This window comes from Antennarius striatus, chromosome 22, assembly GCF_040054535.1.
Source record: "Antennarius striatus isolate MH-2024 chromosome 22, ASM4005453v1, whole genome shotgun sequence".
In the NCBI taxonomy this organism is placed as follows: Eukaryota; Metazoa; Chordata; class Actinopteri; order Lophiiformes; family Antennariidae; genus Antennarius; species Antennarius striatus.
In genome coordinates this window covers 11,610,472-11,636,198 of record NC_090797.1, presented here as the reverse complement: position 1 = coordinate 11,636,198, position 25,727 = coordinate 11,610,472, and the positions used below count along the sequence as shown (strand labels likewise).

General features: G+C 41.5%; 2 protein-coding genes across 2 annotated transcripts; both read right to left on the bottom strand.

The window, feature by feature from the left end:
• Positions 1-165: 165 nt before the first annotated feature.
• On the bottom strand, positions 166-23,597 carry cmah (cytidine monophospho-N-acetylneuraminic acid hydroxylase). The gene is made up of 15 exons (XM_068307222.1): positions 23,467-23,597; positions 12,147-12,357; positions 11,983-12,074; positions 8,660-8,769; positions 7,778-7,968; positions 6,168-6,248; positions 5,999-6,065; positions 5,837-5,918; positions 5,619-5,756; positions 5,310-5,445; positions 4,921-5,064; positions 4,206-4,380; positions 3,099-3,215; positions 2,342-2,457; positions 166-2,036 (listed from the first exon to the last, which is right to left on the bottom strand). The coding sequence occupies exons 2-15, from the start codon at positions 12,350-12,352 to the stop codon at positions 1,898-1,900; spliced, it is 1,794 nt and encodes a 597-aa protein (XP_068163323.1). The 5' UTR covers positions 12,353-12,357; positions 23,467-23,597; the 3' UTR covers positions 166-1,897.
• A 1,480-nt stretch (positions 23,598-25,077) lies between these two features.
• LOC137588990 (2-oxo-4-hydroxy-4-carboxy-5-ureidoimidazoline decarboxylase-like) lies at positions 25,078-25,727 on the bottom strand. The gene is made up of 2 exons (XM_068306336.1): positions 25,553-25,727; positions 25,078-25,412 (listed from the first exon to the last, which is right to left on the bottom strand). Exons 1-2 carry the CDS (start codon positions 25,725-25,727, stop codon positions 25,078-25,080), a joined length of 510 nt encoding a protein of 169 aa, XP_068162437.1.

Genomic DNA, 25,727 nt, shown 5'->3' with positions numbered 1-25,727 from the left:
GCAGCATTACTTTGACCCAACCGTATAGTTTAACTCGAAATATAAAGAATTACAAACATGCGCAATGTAAAGCAGAGAATCAAGAATATCTGGCTGTGAGCAGATTGATAAACTGTCCCAATCCGTATTTATAGAACGCTTTTCAAAACCTTGTTACACACTGGTTCCTTAAGGCAGCAAAATGAAGCAACTAGAGGCTAAAAACAGGTCAGAAGAGATGCTCTGTTTAAAAAGGGGATTAAAAAAATGTCACTGGCTCTGCTGAAGTCAGTTTCTTGAGTAAATTGTTCCAGATGCTCAAAGCCTTGGACAGATGAGGACCTTAAACTTTCTGACTTATCAAAGGTATTAAGAGAAGGTATTACGTCGTCCTCAGGCGGAAGAAGGATGATAGAAACCAGACTGGTTTCTAGAAACCAATAGAAAACAACCCCTAATCATTAGTGACCATCAGTAGAGCAGTCTCAAAACACATATACACATGCACACACACACGATTGGTTGGTTGGTTGAAGAAAAATTGTTTTAAAAAGTTTTAAATTTTATTTGACACTGAATTGTACCAGCAATGGGTTATTTCAGTTTAAAGCTCTACTTCTTAGATGCCATGTGTTCATGCTGGCGGGGTCTCATGATCTCATAAGATCATAAGATACTGATTGTTTCATTATCTTAATAAGGAACAGCCTTTTCAAGATCATTAGATAATTTTAGCCCTTATCACACAAACACAAGACATGTAATCTTCAGATAATGCAATTATTAACTTTAGATGAGAGCAATAAAATAATTAGTAGTGCTGCTTTCCATCTGCTAGATGAGGAAGAAGAAACTCCGAGTGAACGTGTTCATCATAAGGATGCTGCAAAAACTATAATTAACAATCTTAATGTATCATTTAACAATTGTATGCTGTGATTTTCCTTCCCAAAAGGAATTTTTTTGTTTCCTTCGTTTATTTCTGGAGACATTTCTGTCTGGAGTTAATCGAGGGGCTCTGCTCTAGACTCCTAATAAGTGTTAGAATATTGTAGTAACAAATTATTTAAGTGCTTCATGGCAGCGACTAAGTTCAATGTCCTGGAGTCTTGTCTGTCAAACAAATAACCAATCAGAGTGAATTACCTGTAATTGGTTATTTAGCTAAAAAATATGGGATAGGCTGACCCAAAATAAGATGAAAAACCGGTAGAAAATGAATGAATGAATGAATGAATTGTCACTGCAAAAGAACAGAAATTGAAGTGTGGAAATTCATACAGGAATACATTACACACTTGAATTTTTATTCCCATCTGGAATCCCAACTGAATCCATTTAGGGTTGATGCATCACCAGACACACATACATGGTGTGATTTTCCTCTCCTGCATCATTTTTTCTAGCAGTTTTCAGACTGATAAGATTTAAACAAGTTTCAGTTCAGTGCAAGTTACAGGAAGTGTTTGTTTGAAGTGCAACTTTTTATCCAATCGAAGACAGCAGGAACCATTCTTGGACTGAACTGACGAAGAGAGACACAGATTATTTACGCATGAGGTAGGGGAACACCGGTGGAACCAATCAGGGACGGGGTTGACAATCACACTGGTGGAAAACTCACATAAAACGAGGAAGTCAAAGTCTGCAAGGGATAACTACCAAAATAACAGGAAGTGGAACGTAACTATTTGGACTCGACAAAGAAAAGTTTTGTTTTCATGTTAAAAGTTACACTGTCTACTTAAAAGTGAATTATAATGCAATAACAATGAACTGACATCCCTTCAAACATCAACTGATTGATTGATGTCTTTGACAGCATTAAGTCTTCATTCTGTTCCACTTGTTTCATCACAGGACCATCTAATCAAAGAATTAGAAAGTTACTAGTTAAAGGTACGCCAATAATCTATAGTCACAACACCACACAGTAGCTCCATCTATTTGGCCTCTCCTGTTGTTTGTCAGTTTGTTGAATGGAAGCTTCCTGTTGTAGGAACTGGTCCCAGAGAGGCCTGTGAACCGGTAGCTCCGTCTGAAAGTGGTTCCAGAACCTGAAGGCAGGAGAGAATGAAGTTTAAGACAATGATAGAGTTATAAAGTAATACCACAGAGGTGTACTATGAAGTTAGACACAACCAGGCTTCCTTTACATGAGCTGGCTGAACAAAATCCTAAAAGCTCAGTCAGAGATAATGAGCATTAAGACGGAGGGTCTGCTCTGAGCTCTGTTTGTACTTCCTCTAAGAAGAAACTGACTCTTTCCACAAAATATGGAACAATAGGTTAGTGGTGATCAAAGACCAAGGCGTTGATCAGTCATAGTTGTAATGTTACACCCTAAGTTTCTGTAGCCGACCTGTGGTGGTATACATCCGGGTCTCGGCTTATGCGGTTTTGGAAACCGATGTACAGGTCATCCCAGAGTCGTCCGTGCAGCACGACGTGTCTCATGACACCAATCCTGTTCTTAATCTGTGTGGAGGAGTCCAAGAAACATTCCCAGTCAAAGTTAAACTCTTCATTCCTGTCTTCATGACTCAAGGTCTGGAGAACATTAATGAATGATTCACAGTAGATTCTGTAGCTTTAATGTGCAGGCTGATTCTCTGAAAGGAGACAGATCCTATCTGGTGGCATTTAATTCAGTGACTAATGGACATTTTGACTCTTGCCGCAGCTAACCTAAATATTCACACTATACTTCCTTGGGGAGAAGATTTGGAATGTTTTACCATACTATGACCCCCTGCTTTGTTAAAAAGCTTGCACCAGTGGGTAAGAATGTCAGTGGTGGTAGTCCAGTGATGAAGTCCAAGGAGATGTGGGACAAGGGACGGGGCGACTGGCCGGCCCTTGATGGGATGGTTTGTGCTGGCTAGGTAGGCTAGACTAGGTAGGCCCAGCTTGGGCCACCAGAACCTCTGCAGAATCATGTCATTGGAACGTTGGACACTTGGGTGACAGGTGAGTCTGGATTTGGGTGGGTACAGTTGGCCCACTGGTGAATGTAGTGGCAGCAAACACAACATGTGGTGTCAACAGACACCACATCTTCTACCTTTTCTTTTGCTATCTGTTCTGCTTTCTGCTTTGTCTATCTTACAACATCTCACCTCAATATAGGAGTGTTCTCTGTCAGGCCTTTCATTGGGGAATGACAGATCCAAAAAGTCCACCAGGTAGTCATAGCCGTCAGCAAGGACTTCAAAATCATCGTCAGTCTCAATCACCTTGAACACAGACATCAGAAAACTTGTATTTCATGAAATGGACATTCACTTAAAAGTTGCCAAAAGAAAGACAGAGTGGGTTAGCCAGTGGAACCAGTTGATAGATAGATAGAAATCAATCCAGTGGAAACAGAAATGGGTTTTATAAGTCAGCAGCCGGCCCCTAAAGGGAAAAGCCGGAAGTAAAAGAAGAAGCTGGAGAGGAACAGTCAAAGCAGGAATGGAAAGAAAAGCAGGGCTCTCGCTTTTTAAAATTGCAATCTTGCATGACATGGCTCCAAATGTCGTTGCAGTACACAAACTGACCAGCAGAGTCCTTCTCTGAACCTGGTGTCCAGGGCTATCAACGTGGAGCAATGCTGCCGATGGAGAAATATCTTATTACTTATGTTTAAACCTTGCCTCAAAAGCTCCAACTTGCTTGCTGGAAATTTGTAAAAATTTAAAAAAAAAAAAAAACAAAGAAAAAGAAAAAAAGTACATTGTAATTTCAATTACGCTCAAAAAGTGGGCTCAGTCTACTCAGTCTTGAGCTGAGGGACCGGAAGTTTCCGGTTTAAGACCCACTTGGAGCAAAACATTTGGCCCAGTGAACACTGCCGAGGCACCCCTGGGCAAGGCACCCCCCACACATATACATGCACCATAGGCCTCTTTCGTATGTGTTGCTTTCAGGGGCCTGTACACACAAATATGTACATTTCAAAACATACACTAACCATGACCAAAATAATAATTTCCCAAAGGGGATGAATAAACTGTATTTCTTCTTCCCTCTGCCTTGCATTGTTTTCCATCAAGAGAAGGTGAAATTGACAATATAATGACATTTTTTTCCTTTTCAACTGCAGCCCATGACTAACAAGCAGCAAAAAAGCAGAAGAAATGTGTTTCCCAATCAACAGTAATCAATATGCCACAACGCAGGGGAAAGGAAAGTCAAAGAATTTGCTTTAGATGAGGAGGATCCGGCTTGTCAAGCATATTTACCCGCACTACAAGGTTGTAGTTCTGAAAGCCTGCCCAGGTGTAATAAAAGCGGATCCAGCTGGGATGTTTAAATATCTCACAGCAGATGGCGCGGTTCAGTTCATCCACATACAAGTCGAAATCCCAAGAGTCCTTGTAGATTTTTGTACCGGCTGCAGGTTTGGTGATGGCTTCACTATGTTTGGCCGTGTAATAAAGACATACACAAAACTAACATTAACATTGGAAGTATAAAGCACAGTGCACAGCGTGGCCGTCGTTCCTTTTGGTAATAATAATGTTGTACGGAGGCAGATGGTTGAGCTTTTCACTCAGCCTTTTTCTAACCTCAATGGTGGTTCTGTTTTGTTTTAGAAAAACTGCAATATATTTCTACAAAACGAGAGGCTGGCAAATGACTCATTTTCATGAAATTAAAAATGATTCCTGTCAATTTTTATTCCCTGTGGCTAGCTGACTTACTAGTATAAGTCAGTTTAAAAAATGTCTGTCTTGGATTTCTAATTATCAGTTACATGTATAAATAACATTAAACTTTATGTCCCAAGAATATAAATGTTGCCATCCTGGTAACAAATAAACCACATTACGGTACTCTTAAAAGTGTTCTAACCTGACCACAAATTAATGTGTTTAAAGCCTACTGGAACTGTAACATGGGTTTTTTTTTTTAATCTTATCTAGTTGTAATGTAAGTCCTTGAGGTATCATTAACCTGTTACTGAGGTCTTTCAAAGCTAGGCCAAGGTCCAGCACTGAGCCTGGCACAGGCGTCCACGTCTTGATATCTGGTGCGAGCTTATTGATCAGCTCATTGAGGTCCTCACCACTGTTTTTCAAGTTAGTATCCTTGATGTATCTGGAAAGATACACGTATACACACAGAGCTGACAAATCCAAAATATTTTCCAGGTCACTAGAGTACAATCAAAATAGACGTGTCCGTGCTTTGTAGCTCCTGATCATTGGTGATCATTTCATGGATTACTTTCCAAAATAGAATGCATGTATGTACGCAGCTGTTTGCGTTCTCTGATGCTGCCATTGGAGATATTTATCTGACATTCATCTATCATCCATGACTCCTGAATAGACAGGCTGTACCTGTCTGATGGATGAGCTTCCACAAAGTAGCCAGCAAACGGACAGTAGATCTTGGGCTGCAGGGACTTCACCAGGTGGGCTTTATAATTCAGCAGTTTCTTCCTTTCATTCTTGATGAAATCTGCTTTCCAGGAATCTGATTACAGAAGTACACCTTGCTTTTATGTACACTCAGTGGCACGCACCAGATAAACTAACGAACACACAGATGAAATGATCCAATTTAATTCCAGCTTTATGATTCAGTCAAGACAGATGTGCATGGTTCACACTGGACGTGTCACTTTTAACCACCGAATGGAGCCTCACCGTTGTATTTCCCTCCACAGAAGGTCATGGGGAATCCAGATGCCCCCCCAGCAAAGTCACTCATCATTAAATCCACATTCTGTGGTAGCCTGTTCCCGTTTGGTCTGGTGCAGTCTACAGTGTTCAGGATCATGTGACCTGCAAATATTTGTGTATATTTTCCACAAGTCAAACAGTGGTAGAGCATCTGAAACATGGAAGTCTTTGAAAAGACTCACCTTTATACTCAACAATGATGCAGGTGTCCATTTCTGGATGGACTCCGTCCATCAGAATCATGAATCTGAGGTGTTTGTCAATCTGATGGAAACCATTAATCTATATTTATTAGGCATTTTATACTTTAAATGAGCTTTACTGACAACCCAGCACTGACTTACATCTTGCCAGACTCCAAAAGGAACAATGTTGATGTTGGTCAGTTTGACTTGGCTTTGCTCTAGATACCTGTTGCATGTCAAGGCAGAGAGACATGATGCTGACTTAAAAACAAAAACATTTCGGTTTTCAAATGTTATGAATTAAACGAAGTTCCATCACTTTACTGACCAAAAGACGGGTCTTGATGTATCACCAACATAAATGGGGATGTCTGGCTGCCTCTCAGACAACTCCTTCAGTGTGGGGTAACTGGAAATTAGATCAGGTCTCAGCTTGTAGTTCAGTCTTTAACAGACTATACAGTGTAAACTATGATCTGATTGACGTGCTTCAACAGCACAGAAAAATCTAGTTATGTTCCCCTTTATGCACTTCTGTATATAATCAGTTTAAAAAAAACATAAACCAAAGACAGAAAACCCTGATATGGTTTTCTGTGAGTGGAAAAAATAATTTCCCCAAGGAGATCATTAAAGGTTGTTTCTTTTGCTTCTTCTTCATTCTTTTGAAACCCTTAACTCTGCAGTTTAGAACACTTACATCTATATCTGTGTGTGAACAATGCTGGTGCATAAAAAAAATAAGCCTTGTTGTGCAAACTGTGTTTCCCTTCCAAGAAGAAGAAAACATTTTAGCGTGTGTGTACGTGTGTGTGGGTCACCATAGAGTAAATACTCCCCGCACACGCTCTAAAAATTACAGTTTATGGTTCCTTCCATGTAGATGCAAAAGCGCCACTGCCACCTACTGTACTGGATGTGCAGTTACACGTGTGTTACAACAATAAAAAAAAAAAAGAAAATGTAGTTTCACAGTCATACACACCTCCCTGGCACACACACACACACACACACCCTCCTCCCATCACTCCCTATTTTAGAATCACTGGTTTAAAGAGACATTTCTTGATTCTTATGTCATGTCTTTTTCTGAGAAGGTTAAAAGTTAAACCGTCTCCCTGTGACATACATAATTAGGGTTAGGGTTAGGTCAGTGTTGGCGTTTATCTCTGAGAAAAAACCCTCTTCAGTTCTTTTATGTCGAGTGACAGGTATATCTTCAGCAACATTAGGATATGTTGGGTGTTAGTGTTAGGATTAGTGTTAGAAATTATGGTTATGGTTCAATTTAGAGGTTAGGATTAGGGTAAGGGTTAGAGGTTATGGTTAGGGTTAGGGGTTAGGACACCAAAAAGCCGCTGCTGAGCTCACTAGAAAAAAAAATCATACATTTTTGTCAAATGTAAACAGTGAACATTCATTCATCATCTTCCGCTTTGTCTGCCGTAGCGGGTCAAGGGAAACCAGAGCCTATCCCAGCTGTCTTAGGGCATGAGGCAGAGAAACTCCAGGGGCAACGCCGGTGCACCGCAGAGTCACACAAAGATGCAGACAAACACGCAATCACACATTCACACACTACAGTCAATTTGGAACGGCCAATTCACATGAAGGGCACGCTTTTATAGGTGGGAGGAAGCCGGAGAATCCGGAAAGAACCCACGGCGACACGGGGAGAACATGCAAACTTCACTCAGAGCGGGACCCTAACCTGGAACTGCCTTGTTGTGTGGTGACAGCACTGCCCACTGCACCACCGTGCCACCCAACATTGAACATAGTTATACATTTTTAATAAATTGTTATATTACCATTAGAAGCCATCTGTGTTAGGACCCTATCTCATCAGAACCCTGGTTACTGCAACAGATTGCTGCTACAGTAATCAGGAAGTGATGCAGATGACAAGAAGGAAGTCCATATGAGAGCAGGACTTACCTGAGGTGGTCAGAGTGCATGTGGCTGATGTAGATGAGATCTGCTGCACACAGCCTGTCCAGGGCATCTATTGGAGGCTCATGGAGAAGCCACCAGCCTCTGGCAAATGCAGGGCCCTTCAACCAGGGGTCGAACATGAACCGCTTCCGTCCCAGCTGGAGCTCCATGCAGGCGTGGGTCAAGTATGTCACCTAAGAAGAAAACTCACAGGTTTAAGGGTACCAGATGTGACACTGCCATTATCAGTACCGTGATGCTTCAGTTGTATTACAATAGACAGAGCTAATAAACAGTTTGGATGATAAGAGAAACGTTTGGATGATAAGAGAAAAAAAAGGAATGATAGCACAATAATCCATTTCTACATGATCTGAATGAAAACTATTCAAAGACAGCCGGTGTAATGTTTTACCTGATGAGCAGATTCATTTATTCAGAGTCTGATGTCATTTCAAACAATTTAGGACACATTTTGAACTCAGGTGACCTCAGAGGGGCACCGACTCATGCAGGAGTGGCATAAAGTATTTGGTCACATATTATAATATATTCCTGTGACTGGTACTGGCCAAAGAGATTGTGTATTTAAATAATACATAGTTCTACAAATTCCTCAATTATAACTCCAAAAGAGAATGTTGACAGTTTTAATCTGGTGTCCAGATGGTTTAGATTTTGCCGTTGTAAATTAAGTCACAGTATAGAGTTTCATTATGTCTAAAACAGTTTGTTTCTGCTTTCTGATGTAAACCTTGTTTAAAGTGAAATTTCTAAAATGTTAAACTTGAGCATTTTCTGAACTTATTCAAAAACATTATTTAACAAAAGATTAATGTGGGATATTGTGTAAACTGTAGTTTCTGTAGTCAGCAGGAAGCCCACTTTGACTTCTCCTTCCTGGAGCTCCAGAATCTCACGAGGGTCAGCCAGCCATGGGTCAGCAGGGTTCAACTCAACCAACTGAAGTCCCCCTTCATCCAAAATCTCTACCTCTGTGGACGACAAAACATCATGTAGTGACATGGTCCAAAAGGAAACAACATGATAATATTGTGATTCACAGATCAACTGACGTTAAGCTTCACAGACAACTGATGAATGAAGGGAACCCACTGACGACCAAGATGGAAATGCAAAAAAGTTTTTTTTTCTATGAAGGTTATATTATTCTTATGATGCACCTATACTTTTAGCTTCATGCAGCAACTACCATTGGACACTGAATAATCACTGAATCTAAATGCCCCATGTATAAATACATTCAGAAGACAAAAAAGTCTCCAGAGAAAACAGAAACAAATATTTATAGATTGATACGCTGATAATATCCATGTGTTAAAGAGCTCAGATTAAGGTTCACTGTAATTGGCTAAATTCAATTTATTTCCAAAGTAAATGAGGAAACAAGCCTGAAAAACTTAGGAGACCCTGCATTTTATAAAATAATAATTTTTTATTTCTTGAACTTCATAACTCGAAGGATTTTTTTTTAAAATTACTCAACTGTATTGAATTATTAGTCCACTCTAGCACGCACTGGTTATTAGTCGCATGCATGTGTATACTCTAAAAATTAATACACACACAGACACACACACACGCGCACACACACACACACACACACACACACACACACACACACACACACACACACACACACACACACACAAGCACACACGCACACATGTACAAGTAAATTACTGGCAGGCCACATGCCCCTTTCTCTCATGAAGAAAGTTCTGTTTGTATTTTTCTCCTGAAAGAGCCAATTTTTATTCATGCTTTCTGAAGATATTCATTTTTTTTAACTTGATGTATAGGCCTTCAGTTCTTTGGGCCGGGCCGTCTTTAATTTACGAGAAAAAGGATTATTCAGTTCTTTTTGCACTTTATTTTTAATTCTGAGGTTTGTGTGTTCTTCAATTCAGCACAAAGGCTTGAAAATTATTTACCTGGGTCTACTTTTATTTATGGTGAGGTAAAAGACCTAGCTGTGCACTCAGTTAAACATATTCTGCATTGAATATTGATCATAAATGATAATGGCTTCGGACCTTTTACTAAGAGGAAATTTTTATAACTGGATCTCTGTGACTTTTAATTGAGTACCCCTGGTGTATACTGTATATGTGACGTACGGTGAGGTTCACGGCGGTGAGGCACTGACGAACCAGATAAAGTGGCGTATAATTACGCCACATTAAAAAACCTGACATTAAAAGCTGATCAGTTTCGATACGAGTGGACCGTTCAGTTTGAACAGGGCGGGTTATTTCCTGATCTGAAGTTTGAAGCAGATATTTAAGCTTATTAATTATATCTTGTTTCGATCGATCGGTAGTGTGATCACATATTAATGGAAATGTACACAGTATGTTGATTGTGTGTATCTTGACACATCAATCTAAACGTTTGCAGACAGTCCTTGAACTCCCTCCCTGGAAGTAAATGAATACCCAACCTGCATTCTTTTTCCCACAGGGGGAATTATACATGGTGCGGTTCTGTTCATTATGACTCATCTTTAGGATGTACACAACGCTGCACAGACCGTCTACTGACAGTTCCTATAGCTCTTTCTATTGGGTCTCATGGACCAATCTGACAGAGTATTTAATTTCAGATTAAATAATTTCAGCAAAAAAACTACTGTTTAAATTACAATTTAAATAATGAATGAATGAATGAATTTGTTTATCTTTGTGAGTTTTATTAAATGAGCTCAAAGAAAAAAGAGTATTTCATTAGATGGCATCTAGTCTTAACTGACGAAGAGACGAGAGAGCAGAAGGTTTTATGAACTGATTTTCTCTAACAATGGTTTGATAAACAACTGAGTACACATTCTGGAGCTTATAGTAATGCAGGAAGTGGTGACACTAGTAATGTATCAAAACACGATGATGCTGGTGACATTGGGGGAACACTGGGGGAACATTGGGGGAACGATGGTCTATTTCACAGGGCCTGTTTCACAAAGCAGGTTCAGTTAAAACCTGGGTAAGTTAACCTTGAAATCAGGGAAAACCAGGGTTTTCGGTTTCACAAAGGGAGGTAACTTTACCCAGAGGAGTAACCCTGACCTGTTTCATGAAGTGAGGTAAACTGAACTTCTGGGTCACCATAGTAACAGACTCTCTGGAGCTGACCTGGTCGGGAGCAAGTTTTATTCCAGAAACCCAGGGTTCCCTCTGACTTTTCTGATGAGGAGGTCTGGGTCTGTTCCTGACTCACTGATATATGATCCGCCTGAGCAGCAGACTGTAATGTGGTCAGTAACCTAAAGATTTACACAATTATTCACTTGTTTCCGTCCTTTAATCTACTCTAATGAATCCACTATACATTACAGGAGAGTTTAATGGTTTTTTGCTGGGGGACAGGGGTTAACCATGGCAACTGAGGCTGCTGACCCCTTACACTGACCCAAGCCCCCAACAGAGCATCAACTGGATTCACTGCCGGGCGAGAGCCCAGGTGGAGATGACCAAAGGCCTGCTGAAAGCCCGTTTTCACTGCCTAGTTCACTTCAGGATGATTCCTGAGAGGGCCAGTCACATAACTGTGTTGTTCATACTTTCTGTATATATTCTTTTATTGTGTCTTATTTATTCCTAATTCTTTTAGCTCTCAATTTTAAATTCTAAATTCTCATTCCTCTTCTCCTGCGGTAATTTCTGAAGCTGAAAGAAAAAGCTATTTCCCCTCCAGGATTAATTAAGTATTCTGATTCTGATTGTGAGAAATATTTTTGTACATGTTAGAAATTGACATAACATGGAACACTAGGATAATAATTTATTTATTTCATTGATGTGCATTTAAGTTTGTACCCTCTAATTTGTTTTCTGGATTTACCTCCTAATCTACTCAGCTCTTCCCTACCCAGCCTCCTCATCTGAGATTCAAATATTTATGATGGACATAGTTGTCCTCACACTGACAATGAGACTACATGCCACAAAGTGACTTCTGAGTTCAATAAGTAATAAGTGATGTGTTACAAAAGAGTCCACAAAGAGTTTAAAGGTCAGACATTTAGAGATGTAACAGCTGAACAATCCCTTCAGACATATCTGGAATGACTGGGAGACTCAGTGATGGTGAACTGAGAGCCAGAGAGCTCCTGCTCTCTGGTCGACTCGATGTTTGCCTCTCAGCCCAGACCAAACACAAGAAACACAAGCATTAGACACAGGACTCACCGAGCTCATCCTGCATGAAGCTGTCAGGTGGGTTCACATACTTCATAGTAGCCACATTTAACTTCCAGTTGTGTTTAGTGCATTTAACCGTCCTGTCAGAATAGAGCAGGCTGTCAGCTGGAACGAACACTCTCCTCCAAATACGTCTGCAACGATGGTCTCACCTCCTGTCCAGGTCTTCGATGTCTTTGATGAATAAGCCTCCTTGGTGCTTGCACTGGTTCTTGCATGCTCTTAGTACCTTGTTGTCCTTGTATATTATGTAACATTTACTGTCCTCTGGGTTTTTCATGAAATTTATTCCTTCCTTGAGTGTGCCAACCTCTTCAGAGTCCAGCGACAACAACACCTGAGCTGTCTGGGCGGTCATTTTACCTAAAATCAAACAGAAAAACAAAAAACAGACATGAAATTTTTATTAACAGAGCCCAAGGAGCCATCTAATTTGTTTAATCCATTTAATTGATTGAGGAAACTTTATTTCCTTTCCAAACCCATTGGAAATATTATCTATTATACTCTTGCCATTTCATCTGTGGCATTAATGAATTTTTTGTGTAACAGAAATACAATTTAATACAATTATTTCCAATAATCCAAAATAAATTCAATAGTTTTGTTCTCTTTTTTATACAAGTAAAGATTTAGAGCTTTTTGCACACAAACGTATTTCTCTTTCATTAATTTGTTCAAAGATTTATGAGAACATATCCTTTATAGTCCCTGAAATTGATGATCTACCTCCAAAAACATGCATTATATTTGAAATAATGAATTGTCCATAGGCTTAGTGTGATTGGTTGCATGTAGCCCGGCGATAAAACGGCAACTTGTGCGTGGTATACCCCCCTACCCTATCAGCGAGGATAGGATTCAGACCCCACTGACCCTGGACAGGATAATTGGTTAATCATTTAACATTTTCATGCTCCAAAAAATGATTTTGCACACATTTAAATAAATTTGCCTGTGTGTGTGTGTAGATCACATGACAGAATTTAAAGGCCTCAATAAACTCCAGCACTCCTCTTCCACTGGCTTCCCGTCCTGCAGCATATCCACTTAGACTCCTCCTAACTCAAAAAGCCCTCCATATACAGGCCTCCCTCCAACCTCACCTACCAGCATCCTCTGCTCCGATGCCAAACTCCTGTCTGCAGTACACATGACCAAGCACTAGACCTGGGGAGTCACCATTAATATCTGTATGAGTTTGCATTTTGCCTGCTCTCCTTAACATACTTCTCATACACTAATAGGTATCAATCTTGTCTAGGACCATGTGTGAAAGCTGTGGTAAGGGTACATAATGGTCATGACACTTTTGCTGAAACTCTTCTTTCACGTTTCTCAAAGGTAAAAGACATGTAGTAGGTTGAAAATCAGTTTACGTTTTAGTTTTATTGGCCTTTTATGCAGCGCGAAAATTAAGACTATGTTATTCATCAATTCCAGTGTGTTTAACACAAACCGTCAAGCCTTCCAGATAGAGCATCACTGTATTCTATAACAAATAGTGCTCCTTTCAAGCTCATCTCGGTTGACTATCTCCATCTTGAACCAAGGGGGCTATGAATACATTCTAGTATTAGCAGATCACTTTACTTGTTTTGCACAGTCCTCTCCGACCAAGAACAAATCAGACAGAATAGCAGTTGAAAAGATTTTCGATGACTTTATTCCATGTTTGGGTACCCTGAAAAGTTGCATCTTGATCAGGGGCGGGAATTTGACAACCACCTTTGCCAGAGGGCTCCAGCGGCTAGCTGGAATTGCCCATTCTCGAACGACCCCCTACCACCTGCAGGGGAATCCTGTTGAGTGCCAGTTGCAGAGTCAGAACCAGTACAGGTGCACACGCCGGCTGCTACACTACCAGCTGAGGAAGTACAGGAAGAACAAGCAAGGGATGACACCTGAACCTGCTTCTTCTGTGGAAGAAGCAGGTTCAGAGGAGCAGGTTGAAAATATTGTGCATGTTGCATAGCTGTCAGGGGAAGAAGCACCACCTTTGAGGAGGACAACTCGAGCAATCAAACCTCAAGAAATGCTCACCGATGATCATTTTGAACCACTGTCCTATCAGTCTTGGTGGCCTGGAGCAAATCTTATGTTCACCTGTGTCCCTTATCACATGCCATATCTTACAGCTGTTCCCCAACCCTGTTATGACCCACCAGTATGGGCATACTGTATCTGTTAAAAGACACACAGCGGCTGGAGGGACATTCACTTGTACAATTGCAATCGACTGTATTTTGGAAGTCAGACTTCCTTGACTCATGACGATGACAATTTACTTTTAAGTGTTTCTAGATGTCCGGAGACATCTCTTGAAGCAGGAGATAGTGTGGTGGGTTGAAAATCAGTTTTAGTAGGACATAAGCACCCCCTTGGTTTTTTTTTGACAACTTTGTTTCGGGTTACAATAGCAGGGTGACCAGAAAGCACTCACAACGCCAGATCGGAGGGTGGCCCTAGCGCACTCCTGTGAATCAAGGGGAGTGGCATCTTAGCAAGCTCTACCTGGCGCAAGTCAGTAATAAAACGTCACTGGCTTGTGAAGACGCTAACCCTGTGTGCCTAGTTATTGATCCACAGCCAGTACACCATCGATTCACAGTGCTTTTAGCCTGTGTATCACATGAGCCAGTCCAGGTTCCCTTAGGTCTGGCACCTGTCACACACAAATATATTTCTCTTTCATTCATTTCTTCAAAGACTTATGAGAACCTCATCCTTTGTAGTCAATCATTCTGAATAATGCAGCATATCAAGATACTGATTAGATAACGTCGTTATTGTGCTGATATGATTTGGTCGCAGTTAAGACCATAAAATGCTTAACTTTAACAGATGTATTTTAAGACAGTGTTCAATTAGTTGTTGCCTGTGAACTGACTGTTCCCCTCACTGCCATATGCTCTGACCAAGATCTGGACGGTACATCCAATGGAATCACCACCAAAGACCACGTGTATCCCCAACAACCCAGGACTGCAAGGATCTGTACATGATTTTTGGAAGTTGAAAAGATCCCAATTCTGCCAGTTACCTGCATTTTTAAATACATACTATAAGAATACATCTCAGCTCATCTGGGACGCTCCTACTGAGCATGCTCCAGTCCGTTAGCTACACAAACCCATTTAATAGGAGTGGTCCAGCACTCAAAGGCTGTAATCAATGGCCTGAGCAGATTGTTAGAATGAGAAGGAGACAGCATAAGACAATGTCTGCTTTTCCGAGGCTTCCCCCAATCACAAAAACTGCAGTGTTCTGCTGTCATTTATTGTGGCCTACCTAAGACTAATCAACCCTATAACACTTGTGTACATAAAATGAGTCTTTTATGTATCTTTTATGTATCTTGTTGTACCTTTTATCTTGATACAGTACAGAGACGGCATTAACAAAAGTTGTCAATGATTCTAGGTGCAATATGGACATCGAAAACTTTCTGTTCTTGTTTTGCTTGACCTCAGTGCAGCGCTTGACACAGTTGACCACAGAATTCTCATGGACAGACTTTATACCCTGGTTGGCATCTGATACTGTTTTAAATTGGTTCAAGTCATATCTTACTGGAAGAGAATTTTTTATAAGCATGGACGAATATTCCTCTAAGAGCTATGAACTGAAGTGTGGTGTTCCCCAAGGCTCAATTTTAGATCCAACTCTTTCTAATCTTTATATGGTACCGCTGGGGGATGTCATCAGGAGGCATGGCATTAATTTCCATAGTTATACTGATGACACACAGCTTTACATAGCTGTGTCCCCTGATGACACTGGGCCAATAGATCCTCTTTTAAAATGCATTTTAGATATTAAGTTATGGATGGCTGGTAACTTCTTACAGCTCAACCAGGACAAAACAGAAGTACTTGTCATCGGTCCTGAAGCACACAGAGAAAAACTTATAAAATATAAAACTCAAAGCCCTGGCTTTTAAGACATCTGAGCAGGTAAAAAACGTTGGTGTTATTCTAGATTCTAAATTGAATTTTAATACTTAAATTAAAAGTACGGTTAAGAATGGTTTTTATCATCTAAAGAACATTGCCGGGATAAGACCATTTTTATCTCAAACCAACACAGAGACACTAATGCATGCTTTTATTACTTATAGAATTGATTACTGCAACACTCTTCTTTCTGGTCTCTCCAAAGAAAGCACTACTCCATTACAACACCTCCAAAACTCAGCTGTATGAGTTCAGACGAGGACCAGAAAGAGAGCTCACATTACACAAATTTTAAATTCTCTGCACTGGTTACCTGTACACTTCAGAATTGATTTTAAGATCCTTTTGATGGTTTTTAAAGCTCTTAATGGTCTTGGTCCTAATTATTTATCTGATTTGCTTTTAACATATACACCCTCTAGATCTCTCAGGTCTTCAGGCACTGCCCTTTTAATTACACCAAAAGTTTTAACCAAAACATATGGCGAGGCCTCCTTTTACCACTAAGGCCCATGTTGGTGGAACAGTTTGCCTGAGAACCTGAGTAAAACAGAGTCTGTGGACATTTTTAAAAGCAAACTCAAGACCCAGCTTTTTAACTTGGTTTTTAACTAAAAATATATTTATCTATTTATTTATTTACTTTTGTCTTTAAAGTACTACTTTCAACCTTTTAAGTCAAAGTCAAAGTCAATTTTTATTGTCAAATGTACCATATATGCACGACATACAGCACAGATGAAATTGCAGTCCTCTCTGACCCACGGTAGACAGTACAACAGGCAGAACAACACAGGGAGGACAACACAGACAGTACAACACAGGCAGTGCAACAAGCAGTACAACACAGGCAGTACAACACAGGCAGGACAACACAGGCAGTACAACACAGGCAGTGCAACAAGCAGTACAACACAGACAGTACATCAGATAGTACAGCACGAAGTATAAGACGAAACACAAGGGATGGTTAACATTTCTATACACTTTAATCTCATAGGGGAAATGACGTGTGTGCAGTCCCTGAGTTGACGGGAGGAGGGAGAGATAGGTAGTCAGGTGCTGGGGGGAGGGCAGGGCAGTGTGAGGGTAGAGTTAGAGGCTATGGCCGGGGGCAGAGTAGGGAGGGAGTTGTGCCTCCTGACGGCCTGGTGAAAGAAACTGTCCTTGAGCCTGCTGGTTTTGGCCCGCAGACTCTGCAGTCTCCTACCTGATGGCAGCAGGCTGAAAAGCCTGTGAGAGGGGTGGGTGGGATCACCTGCAATGCTGATGGCTTTTTCGGGTCAGGCGGGTGTTATAAATGTCTGTAAGGGAAGGGAGAGAGACACCAGTGATATTTTCAGCTGCTCTCACAATGCGCTGCAGGGTCTTGCGGCAGGAAACGGTGCAGGCGCCGTACGGTGATGCAGCTTGTCAGGATGCTCTCGATGGTGCCTCTGTAGAAAGTCAGCATGATGGGGGGTGGGGCTCTTGCGCTCCTCAGTTTGCGGAGTAAGTAGAGGCGTTGTTGGGCTTTTTTGGCCAGCGATGCAGTGTTGCGGTCCCAGGACAGGTCCTCGGAGAGGTGCACACCCAGGAACTTGGTGCTGCTGACCCTTTCCACTGCAGCACCGTTGATGGTTAGTGGAGCATGCTGGGTGCGTGCTCTCCTGAAGTCCACAACAATCTCCTTCGTCTTCTCCACATTCAGATGGAGATTATTGTCCCTGCACCACATAGCCAGGAGGCCCACCTCATTCCTGTAGGCTGTCTCATCGTTGTTGTTGATGAGACCCACCACAGTCGTGTCGTCTGCAAACTTGACGAAGAGGTTGGAGCTGAAAGTTGGTGTGCAGTCGAGTGAAGAGGAGGGGGCTCAGAACACATCCTTGGGGGGGCTCCCGTGTTCAGCGTGATGGTGCTGGAGATGTTGTTACCCACACGAACTGCCTGTGGCCTCCCTGTCAGGAAGTCCAGCAGTCAGTTGCATATGGAGGTGTTGAGTCCAAGCTGGTCCAGTTTATGGATGAGCTGCTGGGGGACGATTGTGTTGAATGCTGAGCTGAAGTCGATGAACAGCATTCTGACGTATGAGACTGCATGTATGCCTGTCTTGACAGGTAGAATCTGATTAAGTTACTGTAAAGAAAGGAAAGGAGGAAAACCGGACACATCAGTGTCTTTCAGATTGAGAGAAGTGAGATGCCTGGAAAGGAGGTTACTCTGTCTGCTATGGTGCTGCTTCATTGAGGCTGCATGTGATAACCAGTTCATGTGAGTGAACACACACAGGCGCGCATTAGCATGTACTTTGTTTTTGTGTTGACAACCCAACCGAAGCCAGGGCTGAATCAACCAATCACAGCATGATTGAGATCAGCAAGGTATGTAGTCGGCTCATAGATTTGCATTTCCACTATTGTGTGACAAATCACATACACACATACACATATATACAAGCTTGTCAGGAAATTCTTCTTGAGGTATTAGGTGATTAAACATATAATATTGCATTTTGTGAGTAACAACATCATATGTTACACCAGTGTCACAAGCATCACCAAGGGCCTTTCACCAAGCTTTGTATTTTCTTTTTATTGGGTGACACAGAGGTGCAGTGGGGAGTGCAGTTGCCTCAGAGCAAATTCTCCTGGGACTTTGCGTGTTGTCCCTGTTTCTGTGTGGGTTCTCCAGCTTCCTCCCCAAAAACATACAGTCAGTCAGTCAGTCAGTCAACTTCAGATTACCACTGCTATATCCCCCACTGTGGGTCACTGGGAGCCGGAGCCTATCTCGGCGGCATAGGGCGTGAGGCGGGGGACACTCCATGCACGACGCCAGTGCACCGCGGCCCAAAAACATACATTGTCCATAGGCTTAATGTGATTGGTTGCATGTAGCCCTGCAATAAACTGGCGACTTGTTTGTGGCGTACCCCACCTCCTACCCAATAATTGGTTAATCATTTAACATTTAGGGGCAGCAGTGGTAGAGCGTGTCGTTCAATGTTACAAGATCGGCGGTTCGATTCCCGCTCCCGCCCAAAAACACCCGGAGTGTGAGCTGACAGTGGGAGGCGCCGTCCCCCTTCACAAGCTGCTCATTTGGGGAGCTCCACAAAGGGGCTGTCTGCCAATCTACCTCCCCTGCCTACAGGCCCCCTTGTGTGTGGTTGTGTGTATTACGGGGGTCTGTACACACTAATATGCATGCGTGTGATTGATTGACTAACTTACTAGAGTGTGCATTCTTAATTTTTATTACAGGATTATTACAGTATATAAAATAACAAAGACAAAAAAAATCAAAAACATTTTCATTCTCCAAAATAAGCCTCTGATTTTGCATACATTTAAATAAATTTGCCTGTGTGTGTGTGTGTGTGTGTGTGTGTGTGTGTGTGTGTGTGTGTGTGTGTGTGTGTGTGTGTGTGTGTAAATCACATGACAGAATTTAAAGACCTCAATGAACTCCAGCACTCCTCTTCCACTGGCTTCCCGTCCTGCAGCATATCCACTTAGACTACTCCTAACTCAAAAAACCCTCCATATACAGGCCTCCCTCCTACCTCACCTACCAGCATCCTCTGCTCCGATTACACACTAATAGGTATTAGTTCTGTCTGGGACCACATGTGGAAGCTGTAAGGGTACATAATGGTCCTGACACTGTTGCTAAACTTTTGTTTTACCTTTCAGGTTTTGAGATATTCATGTCCCAAAGGTGATGTAATCTAACACTCCATCCTCATTGTCTGAAACACATCTGCTCCAAACCAATTTTTCAAGGTTTGACTCAACTAAAGCAATGAAAATTTCACATTGTAACTCAAACATATTAATTTGAGTTAACAGCTTGTTGATGTGGCGGCGCACAACAAAATTCTCAGGTTATACTTGGGACACAATAGGATGGGTGTATCCTCTCTATGCTCCTGTTCCTACACAGTCCAGCAGGATCTCCAATTACACCTGGGTGTGAACATGAGTGTAACTGCTCATCTGGTTAACTATTAACTATGTTTGACCAGAGAACTAAATCCCTCTGAGATAAGATAACTGGCAGACCTCCACCATTGAATGAATCATTGCTCAAAGTAACATCTGGATGAGCTCTTTTCTCAACCAAACATAAAAATAATAATAATAATCCTCTCCAAGAAAACATCACCTTGTCGCGGTGGAGAGGTTCGCGTGCCCTAAGGACCCGGAGAACTGTGTTGTCAGGAGTCTTGTACTCCTGGTCGGGCTATCCAAAGCAAAAGAGTCTCAGGTGCAGGGCCAGTCAAAGAATGGTTCAAATAACCCTATGACAAACAAAGGATGGAAACCAGTGACCTTGCCCAGAGGACACCCTGGGCCCACGTCTTGAGCCTGGTGTCGATGGAGGGCCTGTTAGCAAACGCCTGATGGTCAGGTCTGCCACAGGGCCTGGACCGAAGAGGCAACATGGATTTTCCCCACCCCCTGTGCATGCATAGCCTCGGTTCTGGATCCACACTCATGATCAGGGGCTGGACCTTGTTCTTCTCCGGAGTTGGTCAGGGGTGCAGGGTGGGTGTGGGAATTCTCACAAGCCCCCGCTGAGCACCGCTGTGTTGGAGTTTACCCCAGTGGATGAGAGGGTCGCACCATAAATAGCAGCTTGGAGTATTCGGCCTTCATGGTTTCCCTAAATGGGGTCCTTCACAGGACCCCTGTAGGAGACTCCATTGTTCTTTTGGGGGACTTCAATTCACACATCGGCAATGATGGAGACACTTGGAAGGGCGTCACTGGGAGGAATGGCCTCCCTGAGCGGCGTAATGTTGTTGGACTTCTCTGCTAGTCATGAATCGTCCATAACTAACACCATGTTCGAACACAAGGATGCTCATAAGTGAACCTGGTACCAGAGCACCCTGGGTCAGAGGTCAATGATCAATTTTGTGATTGTTTTATCTGACCTTCGACCGTGTGTTTTGGACACTCGGGGGAAGAGAGGGGTAGAGTTATCAACTGATCATCACCTGGTGGTGAGTTGGGTCTGCTGGCGGGGGAAACTTTTAGATAGGCCTGGTAAGCCCAAAGTAGAAGTGCGGGTGAACTGAGAACATCTTGGAGAGGACTCTGTCCGCGAGGCCTTCAATTCACACTTCCGAAGGAGCTTCTCATGCATCCCTGTGGAGGCTCGGGGCATTGAACTTGAATAGTCGATGTTCAAAGCTTCCATTGCTGAAGCTGCAGCTGAGAGCTGTGGTCTAAAGGTCTGGGGTGCCTCAAGGGGCGGTAAACCTCGAACACCGTGGTAGACCTCGGTGGTCAGGGAAGCCGTCCGACTGAAGAAAGAGGCCTTTGGGGGCATGTTGTCCCTGGGGCCTCCTGAAGCCATTGCAGGGTACCGACAGCCCAGAAGGACTGCAGCCTCCGCTGTGATGTAAGCAAAACAGAGGGTGTGGGAGGAGTTTGGATAGGCCATGGAGAAGGACTTTCGGACGGCACCAAAGTTGTTCTGTAAGACTGTCCGACACCTCAGGAGGGGGAAACGGAGGAAAATGAATGAATGATGAATTGATCGTCTTACTCGCTTCTTCCACCCTTGTAGGTCACGAGGGGTTGCTATAGCCTATCCCAACTTACTTACGGGCGAAACACTCCTGACGGGACGCCGGTGCATGATGGAGCCATACAAAAGAAAAACAACCACTCATACACCTGAAGTGATAGTTCAGTTCACTTCATTTGAATTGAACTATGACTTCATCTGAAGTGTGCGTTCTAGGAGGTGGGAAGAAGCCGGAGAACCCAGAACCTTCTGTGTGGTGATAGGGCTACCCACTGCACTACTGTGCTGCCCCATAATGTGAACAACAATAATCAATAATAATAATAATAATAATAATAATAATAATAATAATAATAATGTGCTGCCTCTCACCCTAAGCCTGCTGGGATAGGCTCCAGCTCCCCGTGACACGCGACAGCAGATAAAGTGGTTCAGAAGATGGATGGATTGATGGATGGTTTATAACATAAAAATCATTACAATAGAAATAATAAAGTGAAAACATTGGAGCATAAAGATAAGGGGTTTAGGAACAAGGGGCCGGAAGGAGTGCTGTGGGACAGGAGCTGCCCCGGCCTCTGCAGCTTTCGGTCCCACACAGTCTCTCAAAGACAAACTACTCTTAAAACATACACTGCAAATTAAAACTAAAACACAAAGATGCCGCTGCAGTAGAAAGGCGTGACAGAGAGGACGAGATCAACAATGGCACCGGTCAGATGACTCTGCTCCTCACAGCAGAAAGTAAGGACCTGGTCTTTGTTCCACAAACAACAGATTTAGATTCAAATCGAACTGATTTTTGTCACTTGCTCTGTAAGTTTTTTATGTTCCACCTCATGCTGCCTTACCTGCTGTGGTTTCCTTAACTGCATTTTATGTTAATTACGCAACTTCCTGTTTTTTTTCTTCTTCCATGACTCACACAGCTATAAGTGATCTCCAACAGAACAAAGCATCGGCCTGCTCACTGACACCTTCATACTGTGTGTTCATACAAACAATTTATGTCTACGTAAAATGCTTCACATTTATGTTCCATTACTAGTGGGGCCACATGAGAGAAAATGACCAGACACAAACATGAGTATTTCATATTTACACTATCGAGTCATTTTTTGCTTGTCATGATACAACTAAAGACTCACAGTAGACCTTCTCACTGCTGGTAACAAGAAGTGTTCACAAGAAGATCCGGAGACTTATCCTTAATGATGAAGTATTAGTAATTGTATTTCCCTCATCAAATATAACATAGCTTCATGTACAATTAAAAGAAGGAGCGCTACATTTTGATATGAAACAAGTCATTAAATTTATCAGGGTGTTCATAAGAAATTCTGCTCTTTAAGTTTCATCATTTATGTCAAAGATGATGATGTTTTATTCAAAGACAAAACGCTTATAGGTTCTAAAGCAGTTCTAAAGTCTCTCAAGTTGTCTAGAAACTGTACTGAAATACATTCACAGGTAAATGAGAAGATTCCAGCATTTCTCGACAATTTCACAACGAAGGAAGACACGTACTGCACGTAATCCGATGTCTACACAGGGAAATAACACCATTACAACCTGATATGAAATGAGAAGATTTAAGACAGACGGAAAAGACGTGTGGTGGCAAGATATGTGACTATATGTGGACTAAAAAAAAATAGATAAATTTTAAAAAATGTATACAAACACACTACTGTATTACATTGGCTGTGCGTTTTTTTTTTTTTTTTTATTCCACACATTGTGTGAAATATATACTGTAGTGTACACCGGAGACGTGGGGTGAGGTTCATGGATGGTGAACATTAGTTTCACATTTACTCATTCGTGAGTCACATTGACGTACATATGATCAAATTAACAGTCTGATTAAAAACTGGTAAAACACTAAATAAATAAATACATAAATAAATAAATAAATAAATAAAAAAATTAAAATTTTCCCAATTGTTACAGGTGTATGACGCCCTTAAGAAGAAGCGGGTTGTTTCCTGACCTGATTTTTGAAGTATATCTTTACACTCCGGTGGTGCTCTTCTTTGGATTAAATCCTGTTTCCGCAGGTAATCCAGTTTTGAGATGTTTTTTTTTTTAAAGTCAATTGCAGCAAGACCAGTAAAGTCGTCAACCTGTGCGCTCAGAAAGGAATCGAACCCTGAACTTGTGAGTGAGGCAACTGCGCCCTCCATCTAGACCAAATACGAAACACATGAACATTAAATCCTTCAGCCTGACTATTGGAGCGCGTATTAAAAGTGAAAACATTATATTTTAGACGTGAAACAGAAACTCCTTAAACAAGTTGGTTTTATTCTAATTCATCTCCAGACGCACTTCCCTGTTTCTGCACCAGAAACGTAAATCCCAGTGTGACAACACTAATATGGAAAAATCCCAAGCAGGAGGAAAGTGAGAATGTTGGTGTCAAGACTTGAGAAAGGCTCTCAGAACGTTTTATGTTAAGATACTAAGTAGAAATACTGGGATCTCAGCTGGATTAAAAACCCTTTCAGTATGCGTGCAATTGAAAATTGAAAATGGATTTAATTTAATTTAAATTTAATTTTATACTGTTGTATATATATATATATATAATTTATTTATTTTTTATACTGTTTTTATATTTTAATTCAATTTTATACTGTTTAGATTTTATTTTATACTGTTTATATCTTAATACTGTAATATTTTTAAATTTTATACTGTTTATATTTTTAGTTATATTTTAGTATATAAGTCCTGTTAATGCTGCATGTGCCTGTCTGTTAGTGTAATGTATGTCTTGTGGTATGTCCTGTGATTTCAGTGTTTCCTTTTCTCAATTCAATTTCCTCCGGGATTAATAAAGTATCTATCTATCTATCTATCTATCAATTCAAAGTGGATTTCTTTTGCCTGAAGATATAGCACAAGGAATGATTACTTTCATTTATTCATTACTAGAATAAATATTAATTACATTACTTATTATGTGTTAGAAAAACTCTTCATGACTCTGTGGTGGTGTCACCCGCACCAAGAGCTCTGCTGTAATTGTTTTGAAGAGAGGAATTCTCTTATAAGTATCAGTATAAGAAGGCCTAGACTTTAAAATGATCTTTTTTCTTTTCTTTTTTTACTGATGGTGAACTCACATCCTTTCTAAGCACAGTGCTGTGCTTCTACATCTCCTTAGTTTACAAACTGTGTCATTGAAAAAAAAAATCATACAAGCTATTATAACTGTATATTAAACAGAAAATAATCTTTGAAATTTTCATCTTGGTTTTTATTTTATTTTCACTCACAGAATCAAAAAATTAGAATCAGAAAGCAATTTTCCAATTTGACAAAGAAGGAAGACCTTATCTGTTTCCAGATTTGAAATCCTTGGACCTAAATTTTACCAAAGGAAAAAAACGTTTTCAAGACATTTTCAGTCTGGAATGACATTTTCACAGAGGTGTCACCTTGGGAGCAGAAGTATAGACAAAAGGGAGAGGAAATCACGCTGTAGGGGTAGCAGTTGTCGTGGATACTAATGGTGGGCATCTAACTGATACAGTCCAAGATGTGGACCTGCAAGGAGTCCACATCTAGACGGATCTCATCCCTTCCAAAAATAAATTCAGTCACTGAGCACAAGACGTTGGAGACGCAGGTGACATATCTTCTTCGCCTCTTTGATGGCCCGCGCTCTTTCCACTGTGCGCTCATTCTGGCAGCTAACCAACAGCTGATTAAATATGCTGACCTTGTTATGCATTCGAGAGCAGATGACAAAAGGGAACCCAAAACGCTGCTGGTACTCCTCATTGAGCCGTGCCATATGAGATACTTCATTGGAGTTCAGCACATCCATCCCGGCTGCCTTCTGTTCCTCGTCAGACTCCCGGCTCAAGGTGCCATTCTGGAATTCCTTCCCTGCAAGGGCCTTGAAACACCTGAGGAGTCCTTCTTTACCTGGAGACAGAGGTGACCTGTCAATATACTGTCAAATGGGTGTCACTTCACACCGAGTTGATTGTATTCCTGGGGAAAAACATTACCAGAGGTCCATCAGACCAAAGCAAATGTGAACCAATAGTCGGTTTGTGTCTCACCTGAGTCTGGAAGAGAATCAATGAATTCGCTGATAGCCTCTTCAAAAGCAATCAAATCCTTAAAGGGACGCCTCGGCCACACAGCAGCTGCAATCAGAGGACATTTTACAATCACATTGTCAAAAATTTTCACAAATTCTTCACAAGGAAGAGCGTTTATTGTAGCAATGTCCAT

What these genes read in the sequence shown, in the direction of transcription:
- cmah (XM_068307222.1), bottom strand. Translation starts at nt 12,352, where the DNA reads ATGACCGCCCAGACAGCTCAGGTGTTGTTGTCGCTGGACTCTGAAGAG. An exon ending in CTTCATGCAGGATGAGCTCG is followed by an intron (nt 8,770 to 11,982) that starts GTGAGTCCTGTG and finishes TGTCGTCCACAG; the next exon opens with AGGTAGAGATTTTGGATGAA. An exon ending in TCCAGGAAGGAGAAGTCAAA is followed by an intron (nt 7,969 to 8,659) that starts GTGGGCTTCCTG and finishes TTTTCTTCTTAG; the next exon opens with GTGACATACTTGACCCACGC.
- LOC137588990 (XM_068306336.1), bottom strand. Translation starts at nt 25,727, where the DNA reads ATGGACATTGCTACAATAAACGCTCTTCCTTGTGAAGAATTTGTGAAA. An exon ending in TGATTCTCTTCCAGACTCAG is followed by an intron (nt 25,413 to 25,552) that starts GTGAGACACAAA and finishes CTCTGTCTCCAG; the next exon opens with GTAAAGAAGGACTCCTCAGG.